Source organism: Lepeophtheirus salmonis, chromosome 6 (assembly GCF_016086655.4).
Source record: "Lepeophtheirus salmonis chromosome 6, UVic_Lsal_1.4, whole genome shotgun sequence".
Taxonomy (NCBI): Eukaryota; Metazoa; Arthropoda; class Copepoda; order Siphonostomatoida; family Caligidae; genus Lepeophtheirus; species Lepeophtheirus salmonis.
Genome location: NC_052136.2, coordinates 41,256,827 through 41,271,192, shown reverse-complemented (window position 1 = coordinate 41,271,192; position 14,366 = coordinate 41,256,827). Strand labels below are relative to the sequence as shown.

The 14,366-nt window shown below is 34.5% G+C and overlaps 4 protein-coding genes across 7 annotated transcripts; 2 read left to right on the top strand and 2 right to left on the bottom strand.

Moving 5' to 3' along the window:
- The first annotated feature begins 256 nt into the window (after positions 1–256).
- LOC121119645 (pre-mRNA-splicing factor 38A) lies at positions 257–1,661 on the top strand. Its single transcript, XM_040714373.2, has 4 exons — positions 257–473; positions 535–694; positions 758–879; positions 952–1,661. Exons 1-4 carry the CDS (start codon positions 344–346, stop codon positions 1,470–1,472), a joined length of 933 nt encoding a protein of 310 aa, XP_040570307.1. The 5' UTR covers positions 257–343; the 3' UTR covers positions 1,473–1,661.
- Positions 1,662–2,871: 1,210 nt separating this feature from the next.
- On the top strand, positions 2,872–11,712 carry LOC121119644 (putative protein FAM10A4). Its single transcript, XM_040714372.1, is given in 5 exon segments — positions 2,872–3,238; positions 3,305–3,617; positions 3,704–3,806; positions 11,045–11,405; positions 11,408–11,712. Coding segments are annotated over 5 exon segments (1,206 nt in total). The 5' UTR covers positions 2,872–2,958; the 3' UTR covers positions 11,557–11,712.
- On the bottom strand, positions 3,781–10,703 carry LOC121119642 (uncharacterized). 4 transcript variants are annotated; one of them, XR_005864802.2, is made up of 12 exons: positions 10,289–10,703; positions 10,001–10,219; positions 9,521–9,628; positions 8,212–8,457; positions 7,840–8,160; positions 7,370–7,750; positions 6,972–7,298; positions 5,323–6,912; positions 5,094–5,269; positions 4,708–4,892; positions 4,391–4,654; positions 3,781–4,329 (listed from the first exon to the last, which is right to left on the bottom strand). XR_005864802.2 is itself a non-coding variant. In XM_040714366.2 (12 exons), exons 1-12 carry the CDS (start codon positions 10,374–10,376, stop codon positions 3,961–3,963), a joined length of 4,287 nt encoding a protein of 1,428 aa, XP_040570300.1. In that variant the 5' UTR covers positions 10,377–10,703; the 3' UTR covers positions 3,781–3,960. The 4 variants fall into 4 exon arrangements, 3 of the variants coding, with proteins under 3 accessions (XP_040570300.1, XP_040570301.1, XP_040570303.1); XM_040714366.2 differs by having other exon boundaries at positions 4,708–4,905; XM_040714367.2 differs by having other exon boundaries at positions 4,708–4,905; positions 5,094–5,263.
- Positions 11,697–13,969, bottom strand: LOC121119643 (uncharacterized). The gene is made up of 6 exons (XM_071889502.1): positions 13,951–13,969; positions 13,171–13,688; positions 12,717–12,817; positions 12,450–12,664; positions 12,239–12,399; positions 11,697–12,162 (listed from the first exon to the last, which is right to left on the bottom strand). Exons 2-6 carry the CDS (start codon positions 13,675–13,677, stop codon positions 11,875–11,877), a joined length of 1,272 nt encoding a protein of 423 aa, XP_071745603.1. The 5' UTR covers positions 13,678–13,688; positions 13,951–13,969; the 3' UTR covers positions 11,697–11,874.
- Between the last annotated feature and the right edge of the window lie 397 nt (positions 13,970–14,366).

Below are 14,366 nucleotides of genomic sequence, written 5' to 3'. Positions count from 1 at the left end.
TGTAGACAATAAATTAACAATAAAATTTGCAAGAATAAGATAATTTACACTAATAAACTCACTTTTCTTGTCCCTAAATAAAATTGTATGTAAAAATCTAGCCATTTCATAAATAATTTTTCTCTCTAGCTAGGTATTATCTATTTTTTATTAATTTGATTGTATTCAACATTAGTGAAAACGCAGTAATGTAAAAAAAAGATAAATTAACCTGGTACCCTTGAAAACTTATTTATTAATATTCCTTTTGTGTTCAACTAAACCTTTCATTGTTATTATTCACTCGCATACAGACTTACACTATGAAATATTAATTAATTCTATGGGATCGTAAGTCGTAATTATGGCAAATAGAACGGTAAAAGATGCAACTACAATCAAAGGAACTAATCCTCAGTACCTCATCGAGAAAGTCATTCGTACACGTATCTATGACTCCAAATATTGGAAGGAACAGTGCTTTGCTCTTACAGGTTTTATAATATAATATTTCTTCGCCTGGTTTAATAATTAATTGTTTATTTTGATATTTAGCGGAATTACTCGTTGATAAGGCTATGGAGCTCCGCTATATAGGTGGAACGTTTGCTGGAAATATCAAACCAACACCTTTTCTTTGCTTGGTGTTAAAAATGCTTCAAATTCAACCAGAAAAAGACATTGTAGTTGAATTCATAAAAAATGAGGATTTCAAGTAAAGACTCCTTTAATTGATTTCTTTCGAAATTGATTTGAATATTTTAATTAATTTCTATAGATATGTTCGAGCGCTTGGAGCGTTTTATCTACGCCTCGTTGGATCATCCTTAGATTGTTATAAATACTTAGAGCCACTGTTAAACGATTATCGAAAAATACGTGTACAAGACAAACAAGGAAGTATGTTTCTTTTCTTTTTTTGTATTAGTATATTAGAAAATAAGTAAATATAATGGAAACTTATTTTAATAGAGTTCAACTTGAGTCATATGGATGAATTTGTTGATACACTCTTGAGGGAAGAGCGCTTATGTGACACTATTTTACCCAGAATTCAAATAAGAAGTATTTTAGAGGAAACCCAAAATCTTGAGCCTCGAGTCTCTATTCTAGATGAAGACTTGGATGAAGAAATTGAAGAGAGTTCATCTGAAGAGGAAGAGGGCATTTTGAAAGATGATGAAGGGGACACCAAAAAACATAAATCCAAAAGAAGAAGAGATTCATCTTCAGAGCGTTATAAATCATCACGTCGTCGGAGAAGGAGTAGGAGCGTAAGTCGTGATCGAAGGAGGAATAGGTCGCGTTCAAGAAGTAGATCTCCGAGGAGACATGATCGGAGAAGAGATGAACGTAGCCACCATAGACGGAAAGAATCTTCGCAAAAGTCTTCCTCATCAAATTCATATAAGTCAAAAGGTGGAGCGGATGAAATGTCCATTGAGGAAACTAATAAATTGAGGATATCTCTGGGTTTAAATCCTCTGAAATAGTATATTGTATTTATCCTAGAAGCGTTGTTAAGATAATTTAATTGTATTCCTTTATTAATTATTAAGAAGTGTAATTTTTACTAATTATATCTTATTCAATGGCAAATGAACATTCTACCGTACTAAATCGCTGGTTAAAGAAATCCTTCAGTTTTCTCATTTTTGTTTAATAAAATTTTTATACAAGTATAGTTCGTTCCAATTATTGGTGTAGACTCTATTCATCTTTCCCGATCCTATGTAAAAATCTAGAACCGTCCTCTAAAGCACGACTCTTTCTTTCTTTTTTATCTGATTTCGACGGGAATGTAGATGAAAATATTAGAACATAATCTTTGTTGCTATTTAGTACCTTGGTACTTAAAAAGAATCGGTGGCTAGGAAATCTTTGGTACTAGAAAATAATCAAGTGAGTAGTTTCCTCTGGATTCTTACATGAATCCAAGGGAATATTTAGAAGTGAGCCTATTAGACTAGATTGTGAACTTTGTGGCCAAGAAAATGACAAAAAGTTTTAAATGATAATGTTTTGTTTTCAATGAAGTCATAAATTGCATCCTTATTGAGGGCGACGCTATCTTCATAGGTTCATAGTAGTTATCTTTATTATGTAAAATGTACAAATTTCCAATTAGAATAAAAAATACTTGCACCTGTTTTGAATAATACTTGATGTCATAGATAAATATTCATATTTGAATTAAATCGAAGTAATATGTACTGAAAATCTATATGAAATGACTTGATTTGTATTGGTACTTTTTTTTTTTTTTTTTACCCATTAGGAACGCGAAAAGTTGAGAAAAATATCCTATTCTTTCCATTGTTAAGTTATTGGTTACAATATGAAAATTAGATTGTATAACGATGTAATAACATATCTTTAATAGATGTTGGGGTCTGGTGTATAATAAATTGAAGTAATATTTAAGTTTATAAAAAATGGGGTTTCAATAAAAACTTCTGCAGCTTGGAGACATAAACTGAAAAACTGACATCAACAATACGGACGTCACATGAAAGTGCTCTATATCTTAATTGAAAGAAGAGGTATTTCCATTGGGCGTAATCCTTTATAGGATTCAATTTAAGGAATAAATTAATTGCAAAATAATATGACATGATTTCTAAGTCCTGTGCTACAGGCTCCAGCCATGGATAGAACAGAACAGGATTCAAAAGTGTACTCGTGAAAGAGGTATGATTGAAAACTCGCAAGTTCCTATTTATTATCTTAAATTTGTAGTAATATTCCGAGAATGTTTCTCAAAAACTGGAAATATTGATTATAATTGGTAGAGGTTGAGAGTATTAGATGGATTAAAATATGCGTGAGCTTTTCCACCTGCCTCGCTATGAAGATGAGTCAGGCTCGCCAACCTGAGTACAGCATTGAGTTTTAAATTGCGTTCAATGTGGCAAATTTCATTCAGTTGTATAATTTTTCTTTAAGGTTCGAGAGGGTTCCAAGGCGAAAACTGCAAGAATGCTACCACCAAATAAAGTCCATGAATTGAAGGAATTGATCAAAGTATTGAAGCAATGTCCTCATATAATACATTTACCGGAGCTGGACTTTTTCCGTGACTACATTCTTGAAATGGGTGGAAAAATTCCCACTCAAGAATCGAGTAAGCCGACTGAGCCCAAGAAAGAAACTAAAGCGGAAGAGCCAAAAGTAGAAAAGGAGGAAAAAATGGAGGAAGTCGTTGAGGAGGATGAGGAGATGGAGTCTGAAGTGGAGCTTGATTTGGAGGGAGTTATCGGTAAATACTAAATTTAATTTGAATTCAATTTTGCTGTACTTAATGATGATGTCATTTAATTTTTAGAGGACAATGATGACACCGAACACGAAATGGGCGATCCTTCAAAAGTTGAATTGAGCGAATCCGAAATGGAGTTGTTTGAGAACAAAAGATCTGAAGCTATGAGCTCTTATAGCTCCGGGGATTGGGAAAAGTCCGTTGATTTCTTCACAGAAGCCATTAAAATTAACCCCACCTCGGCTGCCATGTTTGCTAAACGTGGGACCTGCTATCTAAAAATAAAAAAGCCTAAAGCGTGTATTCGTGATTGCAATATGGCTATCCAACTCAATCCAGATAATGCATCAGCCTACAAATTTAGAGGGCGAGCACATAGGTATTTAAACTTAGAAGTCTTTGCATTTATTTATCTTTCTATTTTTTTAATGAGTGACTAACTGATATATCATTAATTATATGTAGACTTCTTGGACAATTCTTAGATGCAGTAAAAGATCTAAGAACTGCCTGTAAAATTGATTTTGATGAACAAGCTGATGAATGGTTAAAGGAAGTCACTCCGAATGTAAGTATATTTTTGTTTTTTTATATATATAAATATAATATAAATTACTGACATTCTCCAGTATGATTAGGTAATACATTTTTTTCCCTCATAAAATAACAAAATATTTAAGAATTGTGACTCATATCCGTAATTTTTCTCGACTTTTTCCCAATTATACATTGCTGGAACTATTCATCCTATTATATTCTTTTTTATAAGCAGTTATAAGCTCAGGAAACTCATATGCTATTGCTAAATCCAGTTTGTTAATTGGACAACCTTTGAAGAATGTACAAGTTGACTTAAGTGTAGGGAAGTCATAGAGAGGGTGAAGATTAAAAAAGTATCTATAATTTTCTGGATCAGGAAGGTCGTATCTGGAGATATTGGTCATTGTACTAAGACCTTGATAAATGTTATATTTATGTGGGTTATCAATTATGTCTGCACTAATCTTATTCTTGTCTCCCAAGTATCCTTTGTGGTTGTAGTAAGTGTTAAGGTAGCAGTCCACCATTTTAGCATGATTTCTTACTCGGACCTATGAAGGAATTGATTTATAAGAGAACAATCGTCTATTTAGTTAAGTGTAAATAATTTACCGCAAATCGTCGAGCAGTTGCAATCCTATTTTCTACTTGCTTAGTTATAGCCTGATGTATGTCCTTTAACAGGGATATTTCCTGGGATTTTAAAAGCTTTTTTGGTGCGCCAGTTTTATATGGTCTAGACCAGAAAGATCCTGCATACATTTTTGGGGGTTCCATACTTGCCATCAATGGTGATACATTCCATACCAAACTTCCTTGGATTTTCAATAATTCATCTGCTGTTATTTCGTCAGCTTTATTGAGTATAATCCGTACCTTTAATATGAAGAATGCATGTATGTGTATACCTCAATATAAGTTATAATTACTTGGGTTTCTCTTCCCTTCAATTGATCAAGAAGTGCTTCTGTTTCTGGCCCGATGTCCAATTTAGCATAGTCATAAACAAGTAAAATAAGATCGGCGTGATCTATAAACCATTGGCAAGCGTCATTGAATGGATATTGACGGTCCCTTTTTCGGACGCTTCCCGTTTCTAAAACACCTGGTATTTCTGCAAATGTAGCCTTAAAAATGAATTATTTACAATTCAACAAAAAAATATTTCAAATGTTGCTTTCAATGCCCTAAGATGCCTAACAGGCTACTGGAGAAGTATAAAAACAGACATTTCTCCAAATCCCCTGTTTAGGCAAATCAGAATCACATCATGCATTTATGGAAACTTCTTTGAAGATCTTTGCTGAAATCTCACCTTCTTTAAAAGTTGATTGGGCATTTTCTTTCCTTTCAACTTTTTTAAGAATTCTTGTCCAAACTTTTGTAGACTAGAAAAAGCAAATTGAGCTGCTAACTCTGTACCCTCAAGTTCTTCTTCACTATCTCCGTACATGGCAATATTGAAATTAAAACCTTCTGATGGTTCTGCAGCTAGCAAAAATATTATCAAAATACTAATGTTTATGTATGATAAAAATACTTACTTGCTTTGAATGCATTTTTGCTGAACTCAGTCCCTAAAATGTAATTAATCATGGTAGATTTTCCTCCAGACCATGGGCCCATCAATACAATTAAGGGGTTTGCAAAAATTTCAGGGTCTCCGTGATGTCGATTACTTAGTTCTCTGTATTTAAATAGGGTTTCTAATGGCTCAACTGAGGATTGATATGTTTTTTTTAGATCCTTGAGAGTTTTGTCTATCAATTTGTCGGACTTGTATGTACTTAACTTTGTCATATCCAGAATTTCTTCAATATGATTTCGAGCTCGAACTTCAGGTGGGGGAGGCTCAAATAGCCACTCTGCGTCATCATCAGACTCTTCATCATTGATAACTTTGGGTTCTTTATATTCTGGAATTTTGTAATATTTCTTCTTCTTAGGCTTCTCTACGTCTGGTTTTTTTTTCTTCAGTTTTTCTTCCGTTTTCTTCCCATTCCTGGACTTTTCTAATGAGACCTTAGGAGCGGCGTAGCAGTCGCCGGGAACTGCGCTTGCAGGTATTACATTCTTGTGGCCAAATATAGTGCATACTATTTCATTATCATGTTCTCTTAAATCAAAAGCTGTACATCCTTTTAGGCTCCAACATTCTTGAGCACACTCCTTTAAGCTTATTCTTTTCCCCTTGATTTCTTTGGGCCATTTCTTACCAGCCCATCCAGGTCCTCTGCAGGCTCCCTTTCCTATGTAAGTCTGTCCTTCGACTACTTTTTTCTCGTCGCTAATATTATCTTTTAGCGGGAATATGTAACATTCTCCTGGTACTGCAGCTGCGGGTTTGACTTCCTTATGACCATAATAGGTGCATATTTTCATTCCACTAGAATTTCTGATGTCAAATGCCGTGCAGCCATTCATATCTTCGCACATTTCGGAGCAATCATCTGCATTTAAAACAATAGAGCTTTTTTCGACAGGCCATCCCTTCAAAGATTGCCAGTTTTCTCCTCTACATACACCTTTGAAAACTTGTGGCGTCGAGTGTGCTTTAAATGAACGTTTTCGTGCTGATCGTCCTTTCATCTTGTAGCAGTCACCATTTAAGCTCGATGCAGGAATCACTTCTCCATGTCCAAACATGAAGCAATTTAACTTGGACGGGGTTGTGGACGGTGATACATCGAAAGCAGTGCATGCACCTCTCTCTTTACATTGCTTGAAGCATTCATATTCCTCCTTCACCAAATTACCGACCTTTGGCCAGTACTTATCCTGCCAGTTTGGCCCTCGACAAAGGCCTTTTCCCAGTTTTTTAAATTCCTTTTTATCATAATCGTCATTTTCTTCATCATTGGGTATTGCGTCCGGGAAAATGAAGCAATTCCCCGGAACTGCAGAAGCTGCAATTACATCCTTGTGTCCAAATAAGTAGCAGTTGAACTTTCCTTCCGCATTAGCTGTTGTATCAAGCGGCGATAAGTCGAACGCTGTGCAGCCCTTTGTGTTTCCACATTCATTTTTACATTCTTCTGGCATTAAAATGCCTTTCACTTTTGGCCAGGTTTGAGAAGGATTCTGCCAATTCTCACCACGGCAAGCTCCCTCATCTATTTTCTCTACATCATCACCTGGAGGATATTAGATATTTTGACCAATTTACTCTATTTTAAATTATATAATTTTTTACCTATATTTGAAAAAGCTTCGTCCAAGTCATCCGCCTCATCATCATTCTCATCTGAGTTGTCGTCCTCAGTAACAAATTCCAACTTGTAGCATTCGCCTGGAACGCTTGATGCAGGTGCAGGGTTTTTGTGGCCATATAATACACATTCATATGTTTGGTCAGCTTCACTTCCATCAGAAATATCGAAGCCTGTACATCCTTTTTTCAACTGACAAGAGTTGGCACATCCTTGAATTGACCTCCTCCCCTTTAATTTTGGCCATTTCCTGCCAATTGTCCAATTAGGACCTCTACATCTTCCATGTCCTTGGTGAAAATAGGTAGCATCTATTATCATAAGAAAAAGGTGTTATGAGTTGAGATTTTGAATAATGTGTCAAAGTTATCTTTCTATCTACCTTCATCAAGTTCAAGCTCATCTTCTTCATAATCATTGTCACTCTCATCAATATTAGTATTAACATCTTTCTTTCCATGGTTTTGAGTTTTTTTAAGGGGTTTCTCTTTTGAATGAAGTCGATCCACTAGGCCATAACATGATCCTTTTTGGAAATTTGCTGGTACAATGTCTTTATGTGAATAGAGGAGACAATCTGCTTTTTTGTTGGATGTTTCTTCCGTTATATCAAATGATGTACATCCCTTAAATCTAGCACATTCCTCGGAACACTCTTTAAGAGTTAAATGTCCTGAAACTTTAGGCCATTTATTGTCATAGCTTTGCCATAAATATCCTCTACATCGACCTTTTCCAAGGTGTTTAATCTCCACTGGTTTTTCTATGAAAAGTCATAATTAGATGAAAGCTTAAGAATATTATATATTATTTTATTATATAGTTTGCTTGGTTTACTCGCGGATTACTCACTGAAGCTTACAATCGTTTCTGAATCGTCCTCTTTGCCTTCATCCTTAGTCTGAATATTGTCCACTAATTTATAGCAATTACCTCCAAGTCTGGGAACGGTAATAACTTTTTTGTGATTATAATGTAAGCACTCTAATAAAGTTTCTCCCTCCAAAGTTTCGCGCTCTAGAACGTGAATGGCAGTGCATTCCTTGCTATTCAAACATGCTTTGGCACAAGTATATGTGTCCATGTTTGCATACCATTTAGGCCACTCTCCTTTTGACCAACCATCTCCTCTGCATCCTCCCTCTCCCACTTTAAGCAAGTATTTGTTCCCCACTAAATAAAATGTAGAAATTAAAATGATTGAAATTCTGTTTAAAAAGAAACCTTTGTCTATGGTAGAAGTTGATCCCTTAGATTTCTTTATCTTTTTATTCTTATTATTCTCCTCTTTTGAAGGATTCTTATGACCTTCTTGTGTCTTTTTTTTCTGGACAGTGGGCTGTGAAGGTTTTTTGGGTTCCTTTATCACTTCTTTTTCCAGTTTCTTAGACGAATAATCTTTACTCTTCTTTTCATGCTTAGGTTCGTCCTTTATAGGCTTCTTCTTTTCAGGTGTAGGCTTCTTTGGTTCTATAAAAATATTATGTGTGAATTGGATGTGACTATGAATATTAATATCTTTGTTAGAATGTGACATTAACATAAATATGTATATAAAGAGTACTAATTAATTATGTCAAGAACAAGACACCAAGAGCAGCTAAAATAATATATGTATCGTCATATGGCTTGTACTCTTAGAAAAATAACTACTTCTTTTCCTTGATGATTTTTACGGACATTGGTGGTAGATCTAAGTTAGTATTAAATATACCCCCTTGATTAATTTCTTCCTCATTCTCATCATCTTCTTCTAATCCTTGGATAGAAGTATACTCCGTACTTGTGTAGTTACTAATTGTCCCTGTGTCCTCCTCGCTACTACCACTATCAATACTGTTGTTATTATAATCATAATGTGGTATAGACCTACAAGTATTACCCATTCTTCAAATTGCACTCTTGGTCCTTTTCTAAATAGCTGCTACTAGGATTCAAAATGGTATTTTTTAAAAGACCATGAAAGGAGAAGGATTTTTTTACTGTAGTTTTACTCCTACGATATAAGTAATTGATTTGTTAATTCATATATATACTATGTATCACACTGATTGAAAAAAAAAAGGCTTTACTAATGTTCAAAAAAGTATCTTTATATATAAAGAGAAGGTCGTCTTAGAGAATCCTAGTAAATACATAGGAGAAAGAAATTGAGACCCACTTGTTTTCTTGTAGAATGATAGTGGAAGGAACTATTTCGTGACTACAGATATGTTTAAGTAGGTTGTAGTTATCCATGGAGGAGGAAATAGAACTATAAGAAGCTATGAATTGGTGAAAGAAATAATAAATCATGATTAATATGTATTAGATTGAGACGATTCACACATATTTGCTTGTTTTTCTTTACTTGTCTACTTCGAAACATAAATATATATGCATTAATGTTCTTTGGGATAAGACTGTTAACATACAACTAACAAACACGACAAAAGATATAATGTATATGTTAAGTTTTTGATGTGTTAAGTCTTACACACACACAAATATGATTGTAAAATTGCAAATAAATATTTCATCATCCTTTCACTACCTTTAATAAACTTCCCGCCGCACTCTTTCTCTACCATTTGCTCACATTGCTTTGATGAAATGAATTCATCTCCATGGGTCCTATGAGAACCACTTTCCTCATTGTGCTCTGTGTAATCATGAAGGAACGAGTATGATGATGAATATAATTAATATATCGTATGGTGTTGTACATATTAAAACTTAAGGAATAGCTGTCTACATAATATCCTTGTAGTCATTCAGGTCTTATGTTCTCCTCCCTTTCTTTTCTTTAAACATATCATCTTACTTTCACCTGTATCTCTTGCCAAATTAAATGTTTGTATGTATGGAACATGAAGTAATAATTGTATTTCTTAAAAAAATACGTTCATGATCTGATTCTGACCGTATTTCATATAAAAGGAAGGGCTGCCTAGGTATGTTTGTATGTATGGAAATAAATCAACAACATAGTAGTAGTATTATAGTAATAAAAATTATCATCTCTATCTATTACCCCTTAATCTGAAGCAATTTCCGGCGAGGCTTTGAGCAGGAATTATTTCCTTATGTCCATAGAGAACGCATTCCTTGTTTTTGGTCATATGATAGCTGGTGCATCCTTTAGTTTCCCTACAGCCGGAACAACAGTCTTCCTTCTTGCCTATGTTCTTAGGCCAATCTTCAAACGACCAATTGGGCCCACGGCATCCTCCTTTACCAATGAGTTCGCAATCTTAAAATAAATGTATATACATATTATGTAAATTAACTTCCTCTTGATTAATATGTTAATATAATTTACCCGATGAGCTCCTGACCCCAGTGATAATTGGGATCACCCCCAGTGTCACCGATAACACGGTTAAAGAAATGGCAAAAGCTTGGAGCATAGTAGTACTAATACGCCTTGAAGCACACCCCTTCCTCACAATTTCAATATAGGTATATTGTATGGTAGAGTTGTTGCAATCCGACTGACTTAAAAAAAGTAGTAACACCGAAGATTTTCGAAAAGAAGGGAAAGTAAAAAATAAAAAGTCATAATGAGTTTTACTGTTATTTGTATCCAAAAAAGAACGGGTGATTTAAATATCCGGGTAAACACACTCTTAATAGTATCAAGTGTTCCTGATTCCTTTCATTTGAAATCGATCTTAATGAAAGGTCCTTATGTTTTCATTGTTTATTTTGCATTCATACTTCATTTGCTGGATTCTAAGAGCAAAGGATGAGCTACTTATTGAGGATCTCATAGACTCACGGTAGATTAGAAAACATGTGCTTGGCTTGCACCCAAAATACATATTTTTTTCTTTATTTTAAGGGAAGTTCTAAGAATGACTCGATTGCATACATACATTCATACATACTAATTACTTATTAGTAATAGATAAAATAACTCATGAATAATTAGGCTACTTCAAGCTTTATTATTATTTAATTTCATTAATTTTCAAATGTTTTATGTGTAATTGAATGTCTGTACATGCAATTTGCATAGATCAGCATATGAATTAATAATTTTAATATTAATCTATTTTTAATTAATTATAAATAGGCTAAGAAGTTAGAGGAACATGCACGTCGAGTGGAGAGACGAAATGAAGAAAAGGAACTCAAAGAAAAGAAGGAAAGAATAAAAAAGGCTCAAGAGGCTCGTGCAAAGGCAACTGAAGAGGCTGCAAAGGCACAAACTCCTGGATCAGAAGATGCAGCTGGTAGTGATATGCTCTTTGATGCCATGTCAGATCCTGAAGTATCACAAGCTCTTCAAGATATCCTTAAGAATCCTCAAAATATATCAAAATATCAAGATCATCCTAAGCTAATGAAAATATTTTCAAAATTGTCATCCAAAATGGGTGGTGGAGGAGGCGCCTTTCCTGGTATGTTCCCAGGTATGGGTGGTGGTATGCCTGGTATGGGGGTGGTATGCCTGGTATGGGTGGTGGTATGCCTGGTATGGGTGATGGAATGCCTGATATGGGATCTGGTCCAACGCCACCGGGTACAGAAGTGCCTAAGCCAGAACCCTCCAAGCCTGCTGCTTCTACTGATGACTTGGATTAAAAAGAGTTGTTGTTTACTTCAACACAAGTATTCTGTATTTTTTTTCTCCAAGAAAACGAGGCTTTTGTTCCTTCACGTTTTGAAGTGATGATAATTATAGATGTAAAATGCTTAGTTATTAATATGAACATATAAATAAATTTTCTTGTCATGTCATCGTGTATTTTAGATTATTATTATTTAATCATCATTATTTTTTTTTCATAAACAAATAGACGTGCATGAATAAAAAATAAAAGATAAAAAACCAACAAATATTCCCTTGGTATGAATTATTACTTTATATTTATTATAATATATATGCTATAACTATTGTTATCAAGTGAATTTACACTTAGTGTGGTCATTTGCACATACAATAAAGTTTTGTAGGACTGGATCTTGTGTAGTGGAAGGTGGAGTAGCACTCTCTACCTTATCTTCTTCAAGTATTAGCTTTCGATATTGACGCTCTGCTTCCCCTTGGACCTCCCTAAAAGCGTCCGCTACATCCAAGTACTCCGTAGTAATCCAATGCTCAGGAGCAATCTCTATCCGGTAGAAGTCCTTCTGTGATAATTCTGCTCCATTAGTCTTGGTGCATATTTTTCGCCATTTACTTTGTTTCTAAAGATGAGAAGATTTTCTTAAACCCTTCCAAATATCTACCTACAATATATTTTGATACAAGTATATAACTCACGTGAATCGATTCCACACAAAATGTCTCGTTCTTTACTCTACATATCTCTTTACTCACGAGTACGGGCTCCGTTCTCATCCTTCCATCCACACATTCCTCACAAAGAGTTTCACTTAATTTAATGGGTCTTGGAATACCAGGGACTTTCTGACAGATGGGCTCTTGAATGAAAGAACCATGAGGGATACATAATTAATGTACACATTCTTACCTGCATTATTGTCAAGCTTACAATCTGATCTATGGCAAATGGGCCGGAGTGTCTTATATACACAGTCCAATTTTGGCTCTATAATCTCTGAGTTGACCATTTTAATTGACTCACTCGTTATACAGGCCTCTTTCCGTCTATGCGACTCTTTTTCTTTCTTCAGATCCATACAAGTCCAAGTCCCATTCGCATAGGTGATGCAAAATTTTTCTGTTCTGAAAATGAACCTCTCACTTCCTATTATATTTTCGTTTTATTGAATCTTACTTAAAATCTTCGACTATTTTTCGTCCACGACGTCTTTTACATTTCTGCTTCTTCTCCGTGATGGTCACAGTTTGAGGTATTTCAGTACAAACTGCAACTCTGAAGAATTAATTGATATTTATAAGAGATTGTTAGAAGGATTACGTTTGATAATTCAAATTGCATTTTATCATTCACAATGAAAATCATAGAATCAATATTTAAGATATTCGCGCCCGTCACTATGGGAGGCATATAGTCCTTACAATTCTACCCCCCCCCCAAATTAGAATAGAATGTTTTTAACTTTTATTTTAAATTTTTTTATTCTAAAAAATTGTCAAAAAGCCCAACATCTCCCCCAAGAAAAAGAGTCCTAGTAATGACCCTTGTAAACGCCGCGTAATATTCCATATATATATAAAGAAAAATATTTTTTTTTGAAAGAAAGGAAAAAAAATATATGTACTTTCCTATTGTCGTGACAAGTTAAGTTGGTAGAAGTTGTTGCTTGAATGGCCTTAACAATGTCGTTCTTATTCTCTTGAATTTCCGCTTCCAATTCTGTTATATTGAAGGTAGAACTACTATTCCCATCTGGACATATAGTTAATCTAGATTTGAAACACAGAACGGATTCAGCAAAGAAAGTTTGAGTTCTCTGCTTCGTAGAACAATATTCTCGATTATCCGTACAATTCTCTTTGAATCTTTTAAACCGCAGGACGAGTTCCTCATCACAAACGTTTCTGGTAATATTTTCGCAAAAAGTCTCGGGAAAGTCCCTTTCATAGAGGTCTAATGCACAAAGTATCTCTGGTCCGTCGTAGTAGTCCAAATGAGTGATGCCCACGGAATTAGCGCGGATCAGAGCAAGTTCATCCGCTGTATTAAGTCCTCTTTCCTCAGACTCTGGATATTCTTCATTAGCCAAGATAACCTTTGTCAAGAAAATGAATAGATATAGAATAATACACTGCATTTTCCACCAACCTAGAGAGAAGAGGAAAAAATTAACTGTCTGCTTTCAAGAAAACCATATGTTTGCAATTATTTCAGATTGAAGAGGTTCCATGAAATTTTTGAGTTGTTTAAAGGGTTCAAAAGTTTATAAAAGATGTAATTTTGCAATGGATGATTGGAACAAATTGCCTAATCCTTAATTTCATATATATATAAGATATTTATGAAGGGAGGCGGACGATATTTTTTATTAAGATAAGATCCACATAATCACGTCTCACACTCAACCTACAATTCAAATATGATTGATATAATTATTTCACTTCAAATATACATAAATATATGCTTAAATGTTTTAAAATCACGAATAATGAAGTACTTAAAGATTCTTACTCTCTCTGACTCCTTACTTTTCTATGGTGATAGAAGAAAAGATCCCCAAATAGGAAATTGTTGTAGTCAAACGTAAATTTTATTGTTTTCGGCGTGCAAATAATTGTATATATGTATGTAGGTATTATGTTATATGTAGTATTACATCATCATCATCGAAGAAAATATTTGCTTGGTTGCCTCTCTGTTGTTTTTATATGAAAGGAGCGTTGGCAAAAAACTCCCTGATAATAAAGCAGTGGAGAAATTTCCCACAATTTCACATGATGGTACTCGACTACTCGTATATCCATTTCGATGATAATCTTGCCCCAG